A 21,404-nucleotide genomic window follows, 5' to 3' on the forward strand; every position below is an offset into this window, starting at 1 on the left:
TCTGTCTGTTTTCAGGTCGAGCTGTACGCCGTCATCACGGCCCACGGCAGCGATGACAACCGCTGCGGAGAGTTCTGCGTCACCTCCCACCACTTCCTGTTCAACACTGTTTTCAACAACACACTCATATTCGATTCTGCAGGTGAGGAACGTCGACTTTTTTAAGGAATGTTCACTGCAGGTAGTTGAGCTCAAGGTCATTTTTGGTTCGATGACTCACTCTACGTCAGCAGTCCCACTTGTCATCGAGTTGCAGTTCGTGGCTGTAAAGTTGAAGAGCTTCTCCAGAAATGGATTTTGATCTGAGAGCTGCGGTTTCCAGTGTCAAGGATAAGCTTTCAAACTCAACATTTAGGTCATTAAATGTCAAAAGTATTGAATATTAATAACCTAATGTCCACATTAATAGTTTTATATTAATGTTTAAGTTACAGTGTGTCAATAAAAGGGCAGAGTCCTAGAGTTTGGGGTCCTGGAGCATTTTAAAGGAACAATAATCATGTCGGTGCCAACACATAGATGAAGAATCTACTGGAGCTTACTGTATGTAATTATTTTGGTTGTGTTGGTTATGTGGGGTAGCCAGGCAGGGATATAATATAAAGAAATAATAGATTTTAAATGTGTTGGTTGCTACATTTATCAAAGATGGTGTGTTAAATAGTTAAATAAAAAAACATTTATAAAAATGTTCCAAAGAACATTTTATAAAATTGTTGAAAAGATACATAGGCCTGATATGTCTGTAAAATAAAAATATACCAATATGGACTGATTGTCGTATTTTCTGATCTCTTTGGGAACCATCAGGATCGCCTCTGGGCTGCACCACACAGGTGAAAGAGGGCGCTGTACCAAACGAATACGGCACATGGCTGTACGGGCGAGGAGGCTGGTGTGATGGACAGCAGGTCAACCCCTGGAGGGTCGATATCACCGAACAGGTACAGATCTTTACTCCAAACTTTATCATCTGATTGCATTATTGATCTGAAACCTTTTCATTTTATCTACAGTAGCTGTTGTTTTATTTAGTGTAATGTGTAATGTGTGTGTGACAAAGAATTATCACTTGACTCTTTTCGGTTCACTCTCACCTCTGCATGCTGTTTTAGCGTCTTTCAGCTCATTGTTTTGGTCATATGGTCGCATCTTTACTGTTTTGGTTCACTTTCACTGCTCTCATTGGCTTAATTGTCCTTGAAAAAGCTCTAAAATCCGACTTTGCGGAACATGGTGGAGCATTTAGCAGCTAAAAAGCCCAATAGGTTATATTTTGTAGGAGTTGGTGGAGACCAAAAACAATATTGGACTTTCATTCATCAGAAACACGACTTCAAATAAATGCTAATGTTGCTAATGTTACTTGTTATGCTGGATGTGTAAATCAGCTAACACTGTCTTTCTGTTTGAGAGTTTTAAGTTCAGCAACTTTTTGGGAATATCAGATCACTTTCAGTTTATTCACCACACACACACACACACACACTTATATTCAGGGTTATTGAGGACAAGTTTAAATCCCAGTGAGCCTCTCTTCCTCCAGTACATTTACAAGAACCTCGTACTGAAATCAAGGTCACACTGAAGTAAAACATTTGAGTGCCGTAAGCCCATTAGAATTAGGGAGTGCTTAATTATTCTGAAGTGAGTTATTGACCATAAAGGCTCTTGATATAATCATGTAAAACTCCTGACTGGTTCCTGACTGGTTCCTGCCTGGCAGCGCTCTCATGTTCTCAGCAGTCATGTGCAACACAGTCCCGGGATCAGATTTCCTCCAGGATTTAACTGTAAAAATACACAACCACATGTTACACATAATGTCCGATTTTAGATTTTTGTGTTTACTTTTCACTTTAAGAGCACCTGCTTTGTTTTGTGCTACAGTCCACACAATCTGTGCATCAAGTTTACTTCTCTAATCCATCTTCTCATCTAATTCTAAGTCTAAGATTTAAGATTCCTATGTGGGGAATTGTTTGTTAAGTTTTTTCATAGCTTCAACCATCAATCAACTTATAGGATTAAATGTGGACTTAATCATTTCATATAATTTATTCAAATACATCGTATATTGTCTCTTTTACCTATTGGTTCTTGTTATGTCTCTACTACTTTGAAGGGATTACATTTAGATTTTTATATAATTTTAAGTGAGGAATAGTCAACACAGTAACAGAATCTGGATACATATTGCCTACTTTGAAAGTTTGATGTGAGTTTGGTGCGTTGAGCTGGACGGACTCACTGAGAATTACCTGTCAATCACAAGGTCTATTTTACTCTAAATTGGACCATAATTTACTAAATGAATAATGTTTGGAGAAAGATGTGAAACTAGAGATTAATACCATAAACGCGTTAGAAAACTGTTTACTGAGCTCATAAATCAAGTGAGAAGTCAGCTCATTTCTCCATTAGATTGCAAAATATTGTTTCTTTATGAGCTCCCCCTACTGGTCTTTATATAGACTACAGGTTTAAGACATTTACACGTTGACTTCACTTCACAGACCTGGAAGCTCTGTCCATTATATATACTGTCAATAAGTGCTGTGCAATGAAAAGGGGCTTTGCAAATGTTTCACACTGAAAGAAATTCATTCAGCAGGACACACACAAAAACAACTCCTTTAACACTCTTCAAAGCGCCCTAAAGCAAACTACGGATGTATCTGTTCTAGTGAAGCTGCTCAGTGGTTGTCAGTCCCAAAACTGGGCAGCTCCCAGTAGCCCTCTCTCCATCATGAGCTCCTGTCAACATGCCTTGTTAGATGAGGGTTTCATAAACAAGCCCTCTTTATATTTATATTTCTTCTATTAATTCTATATATTTTCACATCTAATACAATTATATTCTCTGTACTTCATATTATAATACTTAAATAAGGTGGAATTTATGGAAGTTATGTAACAATGTGTTGATTTAATCTGGTTTGAAAACATTTCGGTGTCTTTCAGACTTCCTGCTGTGAAAGCCTCGGGGTGTATCACACTGTGTCCTGACTGGTTTAGTTCAATGGGAGCTAAATTTGTAATCATAACCCCTCCTGAGTACTGTGGGTTTTTAGTGTGTATTACCTACTGTGTTATTCACTGTTTTCTTGATGAAGATATCTGTAAAATGAAAGTGTTGCTGTGAGTTTTATGAACACAGTGTGTCTGTTTCTGTCCTCTTTTAGCTGAACGTGAGCGAATCAAACACCGTTCTCTACTTCTCAGCTTTTTCGAGGGAAGGGGATCCGAATCCCTCGCAAGGATCCTGGATACATCATCATGTCCTCTTTCCTGTCTTTTACAATGGATCCAGCTATGGGAAACTCTAAAGTTTAAATCAATTAATGTGAATGAATGGATTTTTTGAAATGGTGGCAGTATCAAGCCAAAGACTAAATTCTTCATTTTCCTACTGCCTGTTCTTTGACTGTATCCATCACTCTCGCACAGACAGGAACGTAACTGTTTAGTGCGGACTGTTAGCGTTGATGTAAATATCACCTTGCCACGCTCGGGCCCAGCACGACCCAGGCATTTGCCCATCTTTCTCTCTCTCTCTCGGAGACATCACCCCCGGAAGTCAACGGAGGAAGACGAAAGCCCTTGCAGCTTGAATAGACGCTCTGTATTGCTGAAGCTGCATGTTCTGGAGAGCAGCCCCTCCTCACTAATTACATGTAATCATGCTCCAACTTGAAACTTTGCGGGTGAAGAAAGTGTTTCTCAGTGGAGCATCCTTCCTGTTGGGCGAGGTGGATTCCTCTCAGCTTCTTACAGACATTGGGGGGAGGCGACTTTACTTTATTTAGCGAGGATGGTTTGTTTAAACTTGCCGCATTAAACATATGCGCTTTGCGGTTCCGAAGCAACTTACAATAATGCATTCAACCTACAATTCATGAAGTTATAAGTTTATTTGTTTTGTTTTTTTCTGTTTAATGACATTTCACAGTATTAAAAAAAACAGAAACAAAAAAAACTTCAGACATTAAGTAGAAAAATACACCACTGAATCATACAAAAGGGTTACTTTTTCTGAATAGAAAGGTTAGTGGTTACAGAGTGTGTTTTGTTTTTTTAACAGAACTGTAAGTAACGTCTTAGACATCATTTTCTCTGCATTAACCTGGCTTGATTCACACAATTAATACACAAAATCCCTCTGGCCAACAGGAAAAAAAACATTTAACAGTACCTAGCCTTCTGAACACTTTCAACCTTTCCCTCCATTTCAGGCTAATTTAGTTTACTGATGCCTCTTTTATTACATTTGCTGTTTCCCTACCCATGTCAAACTACGAGTAAAATACTAAGGCACTGACGATGAAGTGCTTCATGGCGTGAAGTCGCAGCAAACTGTTATATGAGCATTTACGAACGTGTACGTTTGTGACTACACGCACATGTTAGACCTTGATGCAGGTTTCTCTGCAGCTCTTCTCAGTCTCAAACCGGTTGCCGTTTCCTAGACAGCCTCCGAACCAGAACTGAGCGCAGGAATTAGCGGTGGCGTCATAGTACCACTTTACCACGTAGTCTCGGCAAGGTCCTGGATCCAAGAGGTGGCTGCAGCGCTCCGCTGGAGACAGCAAACAAACAGGAAGTGACAAACATAACAAGACTATAATTTTACTGCCTCCCAGCTGCAGCTTCATATTTAGCTAAGGCTCTGGAAGAAGGCGCTTGCAAGTGTAAAATGTAAAAACTTATTTATTTTGGGGCTGATTGATGTTTGGTAGTTTTTTGTTTGTTTTTTAATCTTTTTAAACATTTACCTTCAGGTTGCAGATAAAATGTTAGTAAAGGTATAACATAGCCACCAAGTTAATCTAGAATTTTGAAGGTTTGACTTCATTGTCTCAACATTTTCATTCAGAGTAACGTGCATCATTTTTAACATTTACAGCAACCATTTCTCCACCCTACAATCTCTTCTGCAAACTCTCAGCAGTTACCTGATACGTAGGTGTCAGAGGGCAGCAGTACAAGAGTCGGTGGCGGCGTCTTCTCCTCAGGTGGGGTCTTCAGAGTGGGACCCGCCGGCCCGATGGCTCCCGTCATCACCATACGGTTTGTGGGGTCCTTCATATCAAACTGTGGGAGGAACTCTGTTACAGGTCTGAAGGGCTCCCTATCGAAGAGTGGAAATCTCTGAATTTCTGAGGAGGATCTGTCGTCTGTCTTTGGCCTCAGCGGAGCGATGGGCTCTCTGTCGGGCTGTGACCCCGGAGGGCGAGGCTGTAACAGAGCGAGAAATGATTAATCTACTGTGCCTTCATATATCCAAGGACCATTATACAAAAGTCATATTATAACACCTGAACCAGCTTCATTTTCTATATGAAGACCCAAAGATGTGATTTAAAACTATTTAAAAAAAAACTTATTTTGTCGAATATACTATCTATCTATCTATCCATCCATCCATCCATCCATCCATCCAGTTGATGTTGAGATATTTCATTGGATTAATGACACATTTGACCTGCTGGTGGCACCAGAGATCAGGGGATCATTGAATTGATTAGGTTTTATCCTCTGGGCACTATCAATGTCTACAAAATGTCAAGGCAATCCATCCAATAGTAGATAACAGAGCGATGCCACAAGGTTTTTTGGATTATTTTACTTCTGGTTGTGACACTGTTGTAACAAAGCCTAAACTGACTAAAATGAGGTAGAAAATTTTGCTGATTTGTTGCCCTCACCACCATCTGAACTCTCCTGAAGTCTCCTGTGAAGGTGGGTGTGTCTGTATCAGTTCTGTACGGAGGTTCTCGAACGTTATTGGAGACCTCGGGAATTCCTGGAGGCAGCCTGGAGCTTGGGATGGAGCTGAACAAATGTCTCTCTCCATCCTCACAGATACGACTGAGCAATTTCTTCTCCAGAGCTGCAAGACCAGAAGAACTTAACAGTCAGTAAATACATTTCTATACGTATATACTTCTCAGTATACAGCGCATTCTCCGGCTTCACTTTTGTGTCAGTAATTCCCACCACAGATTGAAAATGAGCTGTTTGGGGTTGGCTTTGCTCAACAGCACCATGGTAGTAGATGTTATAGAAGATTGATTGTCCCAAACTCACATCCAAGCTGTGTATTTGTCCCTTTATTTAGAGTGTGTAGAGGATGAAGCAGTGCAGATTGTTGTCTGTGGCCACCAAGTGTGACCAAGACACTGATAAAGGCCACAAGCCGTTGGTCTAACAATAAAGTTGTTCTGTCTTCTTCGACTGTTGCAAGAGTTCTGACCACCACAGACTTTTTTCCCCTTCTCCATTCACCTTGGAAGTAGGTGAGTGTCAGCAGAAGAAATTGTTTAAAATGCTCTTGAACCTACATCTGGTCTTCTTAATGGAGGTAGAGAAGGTGAACGTTGTTATCTGTGGGGTTCACCATAGACTAGAAGAGCCTTTTTTAAGCTCTGGCAGTCGCCACCTTGGCAGTCCTGACAAAATGAGCACAGACGTGAAGCTGAGGCAAGCTAAATGAAGCCTAGTTACTGAAACCAGCCACCTGTGACACCGCCTACATGTCCCTCTTGTGTCTCCTCTTAGTTATACATAACTTAAAGCCGATTGAGGAACTGCAGTTTGTGGTTGCCACTTGGGGTTTATGCACAATTTATGTCCAGAGTCCAGATTTTTCTCTCAATGCTGTTTAGAAGTTATTTAGGTTTCAGTTCAAGTGCTTTCATTGGAAGTACTGTCTACCAAAGTCCCTATAACAACTTTTCTCCTATTTGGATCATCCAGAGACACAGTGACTGTATTTGTTACTAATGTTACTGTTAAATTTTAAAGTTTTCAATGCAGTGACAGACGAAAAATTAAGCTCTATTCACCTCCATTACATTGGGTTGAAGTTAGAAATCTCACATATAGACAGTGGTGGTAGAAGTACTCAGACCTTGTATAAGACCTATGTATAAGTCAAGCATTCAAAATTCAATTCAGTGAAAAGTAAAACACTTGCCTTTGAAATGTACAAGCATAAAGTAGTAGAAAATTGAATTACTCAAGTCTACCTCAAAAATGTACTAAGTTACTTTCCACCACTGTAGATAGATATTTCAAAATCTGGGCAAATAAAACAAAAATTATCTGCCTGGCTAAATACCAAGTAGGAAAATATGTTGGTTTTGTAATTTTAGTGAACTGACCTTTATATGTATGTCATGTTATTCCGAGAATGGCTCACCTAGAAGTGTTTTGAATTCATCAATCAGGTACACGTGGTCGCTGTCTGGGTCAGAGGCCATGAGACTGAGCTCCTTCTTGAACTCCTCATACAGAGGATCGCTCTCATTCACCACCCCGATCACAAACCTCTCGATGTTATTCCCTTGAGCTTCCGACACGGCGCTCTCCAGACTGACCGCGTCTCTTTTGTCGGCCTGCCCGTCCGTGATGATGATGGCCACCTTCCTCACACCTGCCCGCGCCGCCTTGAACACCTGGTTGGCCTGTTGAAGGGCGCTGCCCGTGAACGTACCCTCACCTAGGTAGGTCATGGAGCGCACTGCAGACTTGATCTCATCCCGAGTGGCTTCCTGTCTGAGGTTGACCACCACCATGTTGATGTGGCTGTAAAGGACCACACCGACCCGCGTTGTGTCCCTGCTGACCGAGGCTCGGTCAATCAGGGCGTTTACGAAGTCTTTGATCACGTTGAAGTTGTCGGGCCCGACGCTCTCGGAGCTGTCGATCACAAAAACAAGCTCCAAGGGGGTTTGGCGGCATGTCACTCCACAACCTAGTGAAACAGAGCAACAGATGGCGAGAGACTACAGACCAACGTCGGATCAACAAAATAAAAAATGTGAGTTTTGAGCTTCTGATTACTTACTGCAGATGGATCTCACTATTTTTATGATTTCTTCCCTCTGTGAAAGATAGAAAGTGCAATACTTTTAGAACAGATGTATAAATGAATAATGCGTTTACATGCCTACGAGTATCTGGGTATCCTGTTTTTGATCAAAACCTGGTAATTTACATCCCCGTATACATGATCATACCAGTATCCAGTTTCTGATCATCTGCCTGCACTTGTGTCTTGATTTTGGACTATCTCAGTCACTTTGTTTTGTACCAACTGTGACAACTGTATGAGCAGGACTCTCCCTCCAGAGGCCTGCTGAGTGGAGTCGGGTCATCAGCAAGATTCAGCTCACCTGGTCTGGTGGTGAGACTTTATAAGCTGGAGGCAATCAGCCAAACTCTCTCTCTCCCTTGGCTTCTACTCTGTTATGTAAAATAAACCTACTTTAGTTAAAACTTATGTGTGTTCTCCCCTTCTTTGTCCAGTTTTGAGTCAGGCTGTGACAAAGTGGGGGCTCGTCCAGGATCTGAACCCGGGACGTCTCACAAAGAATGTTCGGAAACCTGGATCAGGTGTTTACCGGCCACAGGTACCCTGGTTTCTATCGCAGTACTCCAGGTAGCATATCAAGGTTTCTGATACCAGGACATGACATTTAATGTGCAGAAGATAACCAGGATACTAGGGTAAAGTACAGTTTCAATCAGTCTATATCTTGAAGCCCTTTTTTATATAGAGTCCTCCAATTTCAGGGTATCGTAGATTTCTGGTTGAGCCCCCTAATAATAAAAACATACCAAGGTCCCAATGTTGTCGACTGCACTGCATGATTTTCAGTGTAATGAGTGATACTTACTGTAAGTCCAGGATCTCCCTTTTGTCCCACTCTACCCTGTGATTTGAGATCAACAACAAGTGATCAACATTATTTATTTCCATGAGAGCTTTTGAATCACTCTAAAAAGAAAATCCAGTACCATAGGTCCGTTGGCTCCAGCTTCTCCAGCTTCTCCTTTGTCCCCCTTTTTGCCTTTTTCACCTCTGAACCCTCGATCCCCCTATGAGAAGAAGGAAATACTCATCTGAATCTCACAGTAAGGCTGTGGTAGAAATGGGTTTACTACACCCCCTAACAGAGCTCCTGTAGATATAAACATATCGTTATTGTTGGTTTGAGATCACATGTTCTCAGACCAGATGGGGTGCATGTTGTGAGGAGTTTACTGATGTCATGTTTCTCAGTATTTTGTGCTGAAGTTTTCTGTGACTTTAGTTTGAAGCCACAGAAATAATCAGGCTTGAGAAATAATGAATTACATCTAAGTCACTTATGCAATCAGGATACAAGACAAGAAAAAAAACGACATAATCAGATTACAGTTAAATTTTGTAATAATTGTAAGGTTGACTGTTACTAATATTTCATATTCATGTATCGTTACCTTGTCCCCCTGCGGACCTTGTCCAGGAGGACCTCTGGGACCGGGGATCCCCTGAAATCCAGGCTCCCCCTGGAAACAGAGCACAGATCATGTGCTTATACCAGAAGATGGAAACTTATTTCCGTTCTTTTGCTGCTGCAATACTTTGATAAAGGCTTCTCTCATATTATCTTATCAGCTGACAGAAGTACCTTTTGTCCTTGGATGCCCTCTCCAGGTAAACCCTGAGGACCAGGTGGTCCCGTTCGGCCAACTGAACCCTGCAGGAAAAATTTTTTTTATTCCAATATGAATTTAAAGGTATTCACAAGCAATATATTAATAGTTTAAAAAAAGCCATTGTTTTGAACAATACAGATTACCTTAGAACCAAGTAGGCCAATCCCTGGAGGCCCAGCAGGTCCAGGAGGTCCAGGTAAGCCTCTGTCCCCCTGAACAAAAAACACAGCTAGTAAGTTATAAAACATTCATAGATATATTTAAATAATCACAATAATCTAATCTTTAAATAAAAGCACAATAACTTCAAAAACGATACCAGGCTCATAAAACATCTCACTGTAAACCAAAAGATGAAAACACAAAAAAAAGCAACAGAAATGGAAATTAAATGGAATATTACTTAATATTATCCATTAACATAATACATAAGTGATCATTTATCCCTCAAAAAAGGCATGTTTTTGGAGAAATATCAGACAAAAATAAACTTATGATGAGAACTGAAACAAAGATATCCAGGAAAAACAAACAAAAAGGGCCCGATTGCAAAGAGAAGGTAACTTCTACGACGAAGATTCTGCCATTTGATTGACAACACTGAACTTTTACCTTTGGTCCAGGTAAACCGATGCCATCTGCTCCAGTCTCTCCTGTCAGACCAGGAGGCCCTGAAAGTCCCTAGGTACAGGGTTAGAAAAAATTATATAACGGGGATGTAAAGTGAGAAAAGAGGCTATAATGTAGGTTGATACTCACTGGGGGGCCGGGGTAACCATCACCTTTCAGTCCAGGTAGCCCAGTAGGCCCTGGTGACCCAACGTCTCCCTACAAACCAGAACATGCCACTTTTTGTCAGTACTTTTCATGGGAGGATCAGTAAAGAGTAAAACAGAACTGAAATCACCTTCGGTCCAGGTAAACCTATCCCCGGTTCTCCCACAGCTCCAGTTGCACCTTGTGGACCTGGTTCTCCCTGACAGAAAACAGAAGCAGAACAATGAACCAACCTTTTTGCTGTTGACAGTTACAGCAACTGTTTGTCTACCCCACTTGGGCTTACCTTTGGACCGGGTAAACCCCTCCCTGGTGGTCCAATTAATCCCGCCGGCCCCATATTTCCTGGTTCCCCCTGGAAGAGATAACACTCATCAGAGTAACACTAGACAAGGCAAGGAGGTGGGGCATCTTTAGGTTTATTGTATAAAGAGTAGGTTTCAAATGAAAGTATGACAATAACTCCATATGGACTTTGTTTAGGTTTAATACATGTGTTAATTAGAGCCACATGAATACAATCGTGGACCAATATATTTTCCCACGTTACCTTTGCCCCCGTTGGCCCCACAGGACCAACTGCACCTGGCTGGCCTCTGGTCCCCCTGTCCCCTTTGTCTCCCTGCCAGAATAACACAAAACTGTTGCTGATACTCTTCAAAACGATCTTCTGAATAAGCAACCTTGAGTTCTAATTAATCATATATATTACAGTAAATTTGTACATAATCTTTGTATAAAACATGAGCTGTTACCCTCTCTCCAGGTGCGCCTTTACCAGGAGCGCCGTCAGGTCCTCTAAGCCCCCGTAACCCAATGTCACCCTGCCGTCATTTGAAAACAGTCAATGAAACAGCACAAAGGTTAGAAGTATTAGAAAGAAATTCAAAAAGAGAAAACAGGTTTAGGTTATGATGTTGACCTTTTGTCCCGGGGCTCCGTCCTCTCCTGGCTGACCTGGTATGCCTGGTAACCCCTCTGACCCTGGCTCGCCCTAAGAGATTCAGATAACATGCATGAGCATCGGCAGAGTGCAGACTGACGGATAAAGACGCAATATTAAATATATCTTTGTATTTAAAGAGTCACTCTAAGATCACAGTGGTTATGTAGGCTCTGACCTTTAACCTTCTTACAGTGGTATTTCTTTAAAAGGATCTTTACTGTACTGTGATAGTTGCAGTAGTGTTTAGAGCGGAACAGCACACTTACTTTGGGTCCTGGTTCTCCCACACCTCTCTCACCTGGCAGTCCAGGTTCACCTGAGGGTCCCTGACTCCCCTAAAGGTAACGTTCACACAGACAGTGGAAGATTCAGTGTTTTTACTTAAACTGTCAACAAGAAACTAGTGAAATTAAAGCAAATATGATACTGAATTTAAGAAATACTATAGTCTGGTTTTAGGAAATGAAATGGGGGATAATTTTGCCTAGACATTTGCATTTTTCTCTGTTTTTCTTGTTATCAAATCCCATGAAAAGAGTGGAATCTGTTTGTCCTTCAATTGATTTTCCTGCTAAAGAGGTAAATGTTTAAAAACAGGTCACAAATATAAAGCTTTATAAAAAAGGCTCAGTCATTTCTTAAAACAGCTGGACACTAGTTTGTAGCAAACAGAGAAAACTAACTACATAAATAAATGAAACCCAAAATGCTTAAAAACAAAATAAGAATGTTCTGTAGTTTAATTCTCCTTTATTTATCCATATTTCAGACACAAAATGCTTTAAAAGAATCTGTGAAATGAACCTTAAACGGACCAGAGCTGAAATAAATGTCTCTCAGATTATAAACCATCCACCAATAGCAGCCTCTCTGTTCCCTTCCTAATGGAGAGAGACTGATTCAAACAGGCATCTGATTGACAAGCCAGCTGTGTTTCCCCGGCGTATTTATGTGATAAAATATGCAAAACAATTTAGATGCAATCAGAGAATCAGCTGACTATCAAATCGCAATTAGCATCTGAGTTTCTTTTTCTGAGACAAACGTCCTGTTAGTTAATGGATAGATCGTCCCCGTCCTGTCTTACCTTTGGTCCTGTTAGTCCAATACCTGGAAGTCCTCTGGGGCCTGCAGGTCCGACTGGACCTAGATCACCCTGCCAACATAGATTGAACAGGTTGGAGATTCTGGTAACTCTCAGCACGATAGGTTTGTTTATTTTGTGGTCTGTTTTCTACCTTTTCTCCTTGAAGTCCTATACCAGGAACACCAACTGGACCGGAAATCCCAGGCGGCCCCTGACTTCCCTGAGAAAACATTGGTAAAAAGTATAAAGTCAATCACAAAATACAGTAAGACACAGCTGTGTGCCAGATTATATTAGACTCACAATGTAGAGAAAGTTTGATGATGTATACACTACTTTTTACCTTGTCACCTTTGATCCCGACACCAGGAACTCCACGATTGCCCCTTTGACCATCGTATCCTCGATCACCCTAAAAACAAAGGTAGACATACTGTAGACATCACTGTTCTCAAGTGTCTCATAATACAATCGCAGTGAAATATTTTCTGGTTGTAATTTCCATGAATCAGTCTGTCCTGCTTTGCACCTGCACTGAATTCCACTGCCAATATCCAGACTGCTGCAGCACGTGTCTGTATCTTGTGCAACTCTTGCTCTTCACACAAGTATTATACCATTTAAAGCCAAGTTAGTTGGACACTCTCAACCCCAGAAAGGCCTTAATACAAATACATACAGAACAATACAAAGCTCAAACAATACAATACAATAATGTTGCCATAAAAAACACAATAAAAAACATTCACTGTATATATTTTGGATCTGCCCTTTACCGTCCACCGGGGGATATTTATTACCACTACTGTTAACCTTTCAGTTTTTGGTGTATTGTATATTTTTAGATCTGTACCTCACCATTAACCTGCGTACTATTTGTGATCATTACTGTTATTATAGTTTGGATTTGCAGCTTATCATTAACCAGTTTACACTAATGTTACACACAGTTAACCTGTTTTACATTTGAGACATTGTGTATTTACTGATAATCAGTTTTTTTTTTATATAATATATTTGCACTGATTTACACTCTTCCCACTTTGAACAGTGATTTCCCCCCAGGATAAATAATCTTATCGTATTAAAAACATAACCCACCTTTGGCCCTGGAAAACCTTCTCCAGGTGGCCCCACATTTCCCTGTGCTCCGGGTGGTCCTGGGGGACCCTGAAACAAACAAACAACTTTTAATACAAGTCTACATATGAGAAGGCTTCAGTAAAACTGTTTTTATAGTAAAGGGGCAGCTAGTAAAAGCACCAATAAGCCACTGTGGTTCTACATGGTGCACTATTGCATATTGGTGCTGCAGGTGGCAGCAGGGGTTTGAGAATTTTTTGGAATGGGATGTGAGTGAAGTGCACAGAACATGCTTTTGTTTGACAACTTGGCTGCTCTGCAATGTTTAATAACCAGATGGAAGTGAAAACAACAATCCTGCATATGTAATTTAACTTTCTCAGGATGCTCTTTCTATTTAGGTATTTGACTCGTACCTTCCTAAATGCGTTTACCTGACAAAGAACCTCAAAAATAGTTTATCTGTGCATAAAATAAAAGCTGTCAGTGGTGGAATATAATTAAGTACATTTAATCAGCTGCTGTTCAGCTACTTTATGCTTCCACTCAACATTTTAGAAGAAAATAGTGTATTTTTGACTCCCCATCATGTGTCTAAAAACTACAATTTGTTATTTTGCTATGATGTTACATACAGAACCTACTGTATGATCAATTTATATAATATGACACATTGTTATAGATCAATTAACCCAACAGTATATAATGTAGTATAAAATAGTTCCACCTCAGCTAGCTGTGACTGCTAATGTGTCAATAGATCACTAATAATATTCCAATTATATGATTTATATAACAATATTACACTCTCAAAGAGCCTCAAAGAGATATTTTAATGTGTGGTATTTCTACTTTTACTTAAAAAGGTCTGAGTACATTTATTGTTTATTTATATTATTTATTGGACACTGTTATCAGTCTCACTTGCCCATTGAAACAAGTGTGCAGTTGTGCTTTCAAGACACTGTTATACATTAATTAAATCAAAAGTAAGTAACCGATACAATATAAGACCATTTCTCATACTCACTGGTAGTCCTGGTTCTCCTATCCCGACAGGACCTGTGGGACCTGGTCTTCCCTGAATGCCCTTTTCACCCTGTAAACATCACACACCACCAGTGAACAGCCTTCAACACTATTAACTAATTCTTCAAAGAGTGATACTATTTATTATATCACTGGCACGCTGTCTAAAATGTTACACTTAGGATACATAATAATAATAATAATAATAATAATAATAATGATAATAAACAAAGAGAATAAACAACTAAAAATAGTATTTAAGAGTTATTTTGACTGCACACATCTATGCAGCATTGCAGTTGCAGTAACTAGCAATGGCTTGATACCACTTTTTCATGTCCATTACTGATGAACCTCGAGTATCTGGCAGTACCGACACCAATCCAATACTGCCTTTGATTATAGTTGTTTTTTTCTCTGATATCTATTCCATTGATTGATTCGATACTGAATATTGGATGGCCACATCCCCTATATTTCCCCTTTTTGTATATTCTTTAAAATTCTTGTAATAAAGAAAAATAACATCCACATAACTGGGCATACATTTGATTTTAAGAAGATTAAATGACTGTAGAGGATGTTTTTATGGTAGTAAATATAATTTACCTTGGCTCCTGGGAATCCGATGCCAATGTCTCCTGGTGGTCCGGAAGCACCACTGGGCCCTCTGTCTCCCTGTGGCAAGCAAACAAGTTCAGAGGTTTGCAAGTGATGTGTCATTTTCAACACTGCAGACAAGTTAACAACAACCTTTTTCATTAAGTTAAGTAAACTGATGACCTGACTGATAAACTGTACAATGAACCCAAACAGTGAACACAACAACTGCAGGAAGTTTGTGTAAAACGAGCGACAAATTGAGAATTTTGACAAATTTAGTGTTTTCTTCTTTATGCTTGGGCATTGTTCTGTTGGCTTAATACTTTTCTACTGCAGGCTGTTTATCAGAGAGTGAAGGTTATGTGAATATAGCTTGTGTTCAGGTCTTCAAAGTTTGGATTAAATAATAATTTAAACTTTATTCACAGAAATGAATGAAATGCAGTGATATAGGCCTATTGTTATATTTTATTATAAGTTTTCTTACATCCCTTAAGGTGTCCTGACCCCCAAGTTGGGAACCACTGCAGTAACATGTATCAGGTGATATTTTATTGAATGAATAAAAAGTAATGTACAGCCTCATAATTGAATGAATTGATCAAACTTACATCCACTAACTGAGGGGCCAATCTAAATAGAATTAAAAATAAATAAATTGACCAAATCCTTGCAACTCTGCATGTTTGCTGATGACTATACTCTTTATATTGTCTTCTAAAATAACCACCATCCAAGTCCAGTCCATTCACATTCTTAAGTAACAATGATACATAATTGTTGACAGCTTTTCAGGGAAGTCAGCACCACCATTTACACTGTCATTTGCATCCTGACATGTTTTAACATCCTCTGCAAGAAGAACCAAAACCTTTTTTTATAGAAAATGTTTTTTTCTATGTTGTTTGTGGGATTTTAATTGCAGTGTAGTTTTTCACAGGGAATTAAACAACCTGTGCTCTCTCCAGTCTTCTTAAAGGCTTAAAAAATAGATTTACAGTCAGTTACAGTAGTATCTTAGTGATATCTGATTAATGCTATAAACATACATATAATATTCATTCCTCTCTTCATCAGGAAAACCAAATGGCCTATAGCCTTGTTTTCAACCTTTTATGGCATTTAGGAAATAAAGAGCAATCCATTGTTCCATCTGTAAAACTTGCTTTGGATTAATGCCGGAACTTTTCCTGCATGTGCTATAAATCACATTGAATTTCATTTGTATAAAAGCATCTTTGTTAAAAAGCTGTGGGACAGCTCTGTGGTGATGGAGGCATCAGCATCTTAATAGCTTTGGGCACACATTTTAAAGGTCGGTCTTATATTGCCCCGTTTCACTAAATCTATCTGACAATACAAATGTTGGAAAGTGTCTGAGGAGCACTGAGTGAAGAACTATTCTGCTATTCTGAGGAACAATAACCCCAAATTTCTAACAACAGTTTGAATAAATAATCATGCTTTTGCTGTCAAAATATTCTATACCTTTGGGATGTTGATGGATGGAATTTCAGATCACAAAATGAAAATATCATATTTCTTAAAACCCTCAAAGGAATAGTTCAGCATTTTGGGAAATATGTTTACGAGGAGTTGCTGGTGAACAACAGCTGCGCACAGTGACTTCTTGGCATTACGATGACATTGCTGGGCAACCAATGGAGATGCTGCACAGAAGTACTCAGTGGATGGATAAACAAAATAATAGTTCCAGCATGTAACCCACAAATTAAACCACAAATTGTACTTTTTACTTTTCTGTACATATTGAACAATCAGGGGTGGCAAAAGTACACACAGTGTTTATTTAAGTACTTAAGATACTTGTCTAAAAAACACTGTGGTAACTTACTCAAGTAGAAGGGAAAAAGTAGAGGGTCTGAAATGTACGCAAAGAGTAAAACTAGTCTTGCTGTTTCTCTGAAGGACATTTCTACCAGCTGTTTCTGTGCAAAACTAATGAAAACTTGAATAATGGTTGAGTCTTGCTTGTCTGTTTCGTATTTTTGCGTCTTTTACATTGTGTTTACATTGTTACGTCTGTCATGCATGAATTGTTCTGAATCAAGACTGAAGTAACAAGCCTGTTTTGAAGTAGTAGAAAGTACAAATATTTGTGCAAACATTTACGGAGTTAAAGTAAGAAGTTGTCAGAGAAAAAAGTACAAATACCTTAAAAAACTACTTAAGTATAGTAACAAAGTATTTGTATCTCATTAGTTCCCACTTCTGTAAACAAACAAGGTGCAACTTCCTTATTTATGAGTTTTAGTGGTGTTGCAAGATGTATTTTTGAACTTTGGACATTGTCAATCAGAATCAGAATCAGAAATACTTTAATAATCCCAGGGGGAAATTATTCAAGCTAACTGTTTCCCCTACCTACAGCCTTATTTTTCAGAAGTACTCCTTTAATATCTATCAGTGTATCTGATGTGAAGAACTTTTCTAATTTTCTGAGAAAAGGGAATGTGAAATCTATTTATTCTTGTGTACTTTAGTTTTTGTAGTAGTGCCTACCGCAGTGTATTCTTGATACGACCACTGGGGGGAGTTAGAAACGTTAGCCACGTGGCTGCAAATGAAGTAAGAAGTAAGAAAAACTGCAGTTCCTTGAATGGCCACTTGAGGAAAAGTGAGTCAATCTCCATAAGGCCACATATGAAATGCTCAAATTTAAAACTGAAATACAGCCTGGTACAAAAAAAACTGTTTTGGTCTCTATAGCTAAATTCCCTGTTCATGATATGGCATATAACTCACCCTTTTAAATTAAATTAAGGCTTAAAGTTGTGCATAATTAAGGATCTGGTCGCTTTGGGTAACATGATATATATAATATTTCAGTGTGTCTACGACTTTAATCACTAAACTGTCGCTGCAGGAAACTTTCAGACCAGAAATGAGAGAAAATTTTAATGTTTTTTGAGGTTTTAGGTAGTCTTACTTTAGGTCCAGCTGGGCCCTCGGTGCCCATGTCTCCTGGTGGTCCGATCGCACCCTGCAAAGCAAATTTAAAATCTTATACAATCCATCAATGCATCATAAAAGTTTACTTTAATCACATTAATAACACACTCTATGGTATCTGTCGTTTTACCCCAACAACTGGATCTAAAGTCACACCCTCTTTCGTGACAAAAGCTTTGAATCTTTAATTTAAAATGAAGCCCCCACGTTGTATGACCAAACTGTAGGTCAAAACCAACCCACCACCACTGAATGAACAGGATTAAAATCAACATTCACAGCTTTCATGTCCTTCGATTCTCAGGCCAAGCTCACAAAATAACAAGGTTATACTGACACTGTGCCAGTAGCACAGAGGAGGAAGAGTGGTGCTGGGCGGCCAGGTCCCTGCACTAATCCCACCACACAAAGTCTGTTCCTGCAAAAGAATAATATCCTGCAAGCCTGGATTCACTGCTTTGGATAGCCACATTAGTATCAGGATTACCCATAATCCAATATTCACATTCCATTAGTGCAGAGACGAATAGGAGACAAATTCCACTTCCATTTTTTATATTGGGGAGTGAACGGGCTGTCTGATGTCGACATATCATGATGTCTGTGTATCAATAAGAACAGCAGGAAGTAAACTGTATGTTCAGAGGACAGACATAAGTTACATATTACAATTAAAAGTCATGAAATTGCTTCTGAATTTGAAACTGGAGTTGGCTGGAGAGTGTTTTAATAAATCGAATGATGAAGTCGATAAAAATGGTGATCCGTGAAGGTTAAATTATTAAACTTAGATGTTTTTGTTCGATAAATAAACATAAATAGAGTCTGTGAGGCTCTACTTGGACACCGAGGTGCTTACATGAGCAGGCTAATATGCTCACTATGATGTTTCGCTAACTTTTATAATTAGCACCAAATACAATGACGGTCAATAGTTTAGCAGGTATCTGGTCATAAAGGGTTAGAATTCATCCGAACTTCATGACCATATATTGAACAATTGTTGAGACTTTATTACTCAAAAACACAAATATTATCCTCATTGTGGTGCTAAAAGAAAAGACAGTAGACTTAATCTTCTACGTACCATAATGGTTTTTATATAATTATGTGGCAATCCATCAAAGTTTTTGAGATGTTTCAGTCAAGACCAAAGTGGAGGACCAACAGGCCGACATTGCCATCGATAGCTAAAAACTTTTATTTTAATTAAGTATTTAATTAAGTATTTTCCTGATATTTTTCTGATTATTTTTTTAAGAATTGGCCTAAAAAAATTCTATTTGTGGGGTTTTATATGATCAAACCAAGATGAATAATTCATTCATTCAGAGTTCAATTAAAAACAAGACATCTGGTTGTGCTCTACCTGTTCTCCTTTTGGTCCTCGCCCGCCTGGAGGTCCCTCGGGTCCCTGCAAAATGACACTTAACTCATTATGAGGAGAGAGTCTGATGTATTGATTAAAATAATGTAGTTAATAATTGATCATACGGTGTCACCCTTTTCCCCAGGAGTGCCACAGTCTCCTCTCTCCCCCTGAAAGACCACAAGAACACAAGATTATACTCTTATTTTCTCAGGCCTGAAATAAAACAACTGATTGGCACGTTGCTGAAGCTAAATGTCACCCACCTTGTTGCCTTTATAACCTGATCGGCCCTGTAAAAGAAGAAAAAGGACAAGGAACTTTCATTTATTGTTGATTCTGGCGGCCCCTGTGGACAAAGGCGGTACTGTTTCTACCACCTTGTTTCATTGATTTCAAGAGGAATCTGAACAAATCTGACTCGGTGTGCTAAATATTAGTGCTCTTTGTATCACAGTACTTTTAAAGATTCTGGGTTTTTTTTTTATTCTTTTATTTATTTATTGCATTACTGGTCCTTTATATAGTTTAAAAGTGGCTTATTCTACTGTCAGTAGTACATAGAATATAAAAAGATTTTAATTAATGTTAGGGATATTTATTTATATTATTATAAGCATTATAGCACACAAATTGATATGTGTCATGGTGGTTTGTCCTCTTGAAGAAAGTTAGTTGTGTGTTATTAATTGTTGTGTTATATATTAACTGTTTGTAAGAAGGGTACGCAGTTAGGGCTTCTCTTTCAGTACACGCCACACAGCTTGTCCCAACCGTAGCACTTTCTGTGGCAAAAACAATATGGCTGTCCGTGAAGAATTACAGCAGTATTAAATTGAGACTTTCATAATCAGCTAAAAACTCATCATTTTTATTTCATTTTTACCTCCGGACCATCATTTCCAGGTTGACCATTCAATCCAGGCTCTCCCTGAATTTAAAAAAAGAGACCAACTTACAGTGAGCTGCACAAAATGTGACGCTAAAATTAAAGTTCCGACACTAAAATTTAGTTAAATAGCGTCTTTGTGTTACGACTTACCCTCGCTCCTTTTAGACCAGGTGGCCCTCTGAAGCCTGGGTCCCCTTTTCTACCCTGGAATTTAAAAAAAGTTCATGTTCTTGGTTAGATTTATGCTATTTAATGTATAATGTTGGTAAAGATTATAGTTTTCGCATGAAACTCCTCCATATTGAAGTTTTTTAAACTTGTTGCTTTCTAAATACTCACTGGACTTCCTGCAGGGCCCCTTTCTCCTCTTTCACACAAACACACTTGAGCCTGTGGACACTAAACGAGAGAAAAGCACAAAGTCAGTGCTACCATTTACACTAATGACTCATAGAAAAGTAAAATGCTGGATTGCTTTGAAAGACTCACCCCTTCAAATACGACTGCACTCTGGAAGCAAAACACAAGACAAAAACACGTCAGTAGCAGTTCACACGCCACAGAAAAGCTCAGTTTATTAGTTCTGATGAAACCTCTGTGTCAGATATTATTTTTCCCTCAACATTATTGATACATTTTTAGCGAGCTATAAATGTGAATGAATAATATCACACAGGACAAGCAGGACAAGCCGCGCCACTCTCTCAGACAGGCCCTGACCCCGGACATTTCTGTGTGTGTGTGGAAAATGCAAAGCAGACGGGAAAGCCCCGTCATGCAGACACAACTCTGTCACTGAGACGTGAACTCGCTGTGAGGACAGAAAGTGCAGAAAAAAAAGGTGGGGGAATACAAAGCCTTCAGAAGAAAAGCTGCATGCTGCTGTCACTGTGATAGGCTGTGTGTGGGGGGGGGGTTTGTGGGATCCCGCATTTGTCATTGTTCTCTACTTGATCATTCAGCGATTCGCTTTTGCTTTTCCACCCGGTCTGTAGTTTAGGTCAGCCAGAAGACGCTTTCAGTCGCATTCTTGAACACGTGCATTGATGCACAGAGACTTGCAGCCTTTTAATCACACAATCCGATATCGCTATTACAATATCCTGATTCACCCTTCTCTCCACTTGTTTCCTTGACATCAGTTGCTGTTGTTCCC

The 21,404-nt window shown here is 39.3% G+C and overlaps 2 protein-coding genes across 2 annotated transcripts in view; one reads left to right on the forward strand and one right to left on the reverse strand.

The window, feature by feature from the left end:
* si:dkey-256h2.1 overlaps positions 1-3,336 on the forward strand; it is a 12,470-nt gene extending 9,134 nt beyond the window's left edge. Inside the window, 4 exon segments of the mRNA XM_035673197.1 lie at positions 10-142; positions 811-944; positions 3,186-3,251; positions 3,253-3,336. Coding sequence (XP_035529090.1) covers positions 10-142; positions 811-944; positions 3,186-3,251; positions 3,253-3,336 — 417 coding nt within the window.
* Positions 3,337-3,895: 559 nt separating this feature from the next.
* col28a1b (collagen, type XXVIII, alpha 1b) overlaps positions 3,896-21,404 on the reverse strand; it is a 20,619-nt gene continuing 3,110 nt past the window's right edge. The window contains exons 4-35 of the mRNA XM_035671835.1: positions 20,738-20,758; positions 20,588-20,647; positions 20,399-20,452; positions 20,243-20,287; positions 19,623-19,649; positions 19,482-19,526; positions 19,357-19,401; positions 17,965-18,018; positions 15,021-15,089; positions 14,413-14,481; positions 13,401-13,469; positions 12,643-12,711; positions 12,451-12,519; positions 12,300-12,368; positions 11,479-11,547; positions 11,189-11,260; positions 11,022-11,090; positions 10,817-10,888; positions 10,553-10,621; positions 10,397-10,465; positions 10,249-10,317; positions 10,102-10,170; positions 9,633-9,701; positions 9,462-9,530; positions 9,271-9,339; positions 8,806-8,886; positions 8,685-8,720; positions 7,853-7,889; positions 7,205-7,759; positions 5,709-5,893; positions 4,956-5,238; positions 3,896-4,579 (exon numbers count right to left, since the gene is read on the reverse strand). Coding sequence (XP_035527728.1) covers positions 4,407-4,579; positions 4,956-5,238; positions 5,709-5,893; positions 7,205-7,759; positions 7,853-7,889; positions 8,685-8,720; positions 8,806-8,886; positions 9,271-9,339; positions 9,462-9,530; positions 9,633-9,701; positions 10,102-10,170; positions 10,249-10,317; positions 10,397-10,465; positions 10,553-10,621; positions 10,817-10,888; positions 11,022-11,090; positions 11,189-11,260; positions 11,479-11,547; positions 12,300-12,368; positions 12,451-12,519; positions 12,643-12,711; positions 13,401-13,469; positions 14,413-14,481; positions 15,021-15,089; positions 17,965-18,018; positions 19,357-19,401; positions 19,482-19,526; positions 19,623-19,649; positions 20,243-20,287; positions 20,399-20,452; positions 20,588-20,647; positions 20,738-20,758 — 2,880 coding nt within the window. The 3' untranslated portion in view covers positions 3,896-4,406. The remainder of the gene's footprint in view (positions 4,580-4,955; positions 5,239-5,708; positions 5,894-7,204; positions 7,760-7,852; positions 7,890-8,684; positions 8,721-8,805; positions 8,887-9,270; positions 9,340-9,461; positions 9,531-9,632; positions 9,702-10,101; positions 10,171-10,248; positions 10,318-10,396; positions 10,466-10,552; positions 10,622-10,816; positions 10,889-11,021; positions 11,091-11,188; positions 11,261-11,478; positions 11,548-12,299; positions 12,369-12,450; positions 12,520-12,642; positions 12,712-13,400; positions 13,470-14,412; positions 14,482-15,020; positions 15,090-17,964; positions 18,019-19,356; positions 19,402-19,481; positions 19,527-19,622; positions 19,650-20,242; positions 20,288-20,398; positions 20,453-20,587; positions 20,648-20,737; positions 20,759-21,404) is intronic.

This window comes from Morone saxatilis, unplaced genomic scaffold (assembly GCF_004916995.1).
Source record: "Morone saxatilis isolate NCDOM2014 unplaced genomic scaffold, NCSU_SB_2.0 Contig24, whole genome shotgun sequence".
Taxonomy (NCBI): domain Eukaryota; kingdom Metazoa; phylum Chordata; class Actinopteri; family Moronidae; genus Morone; species Morone saxatilis.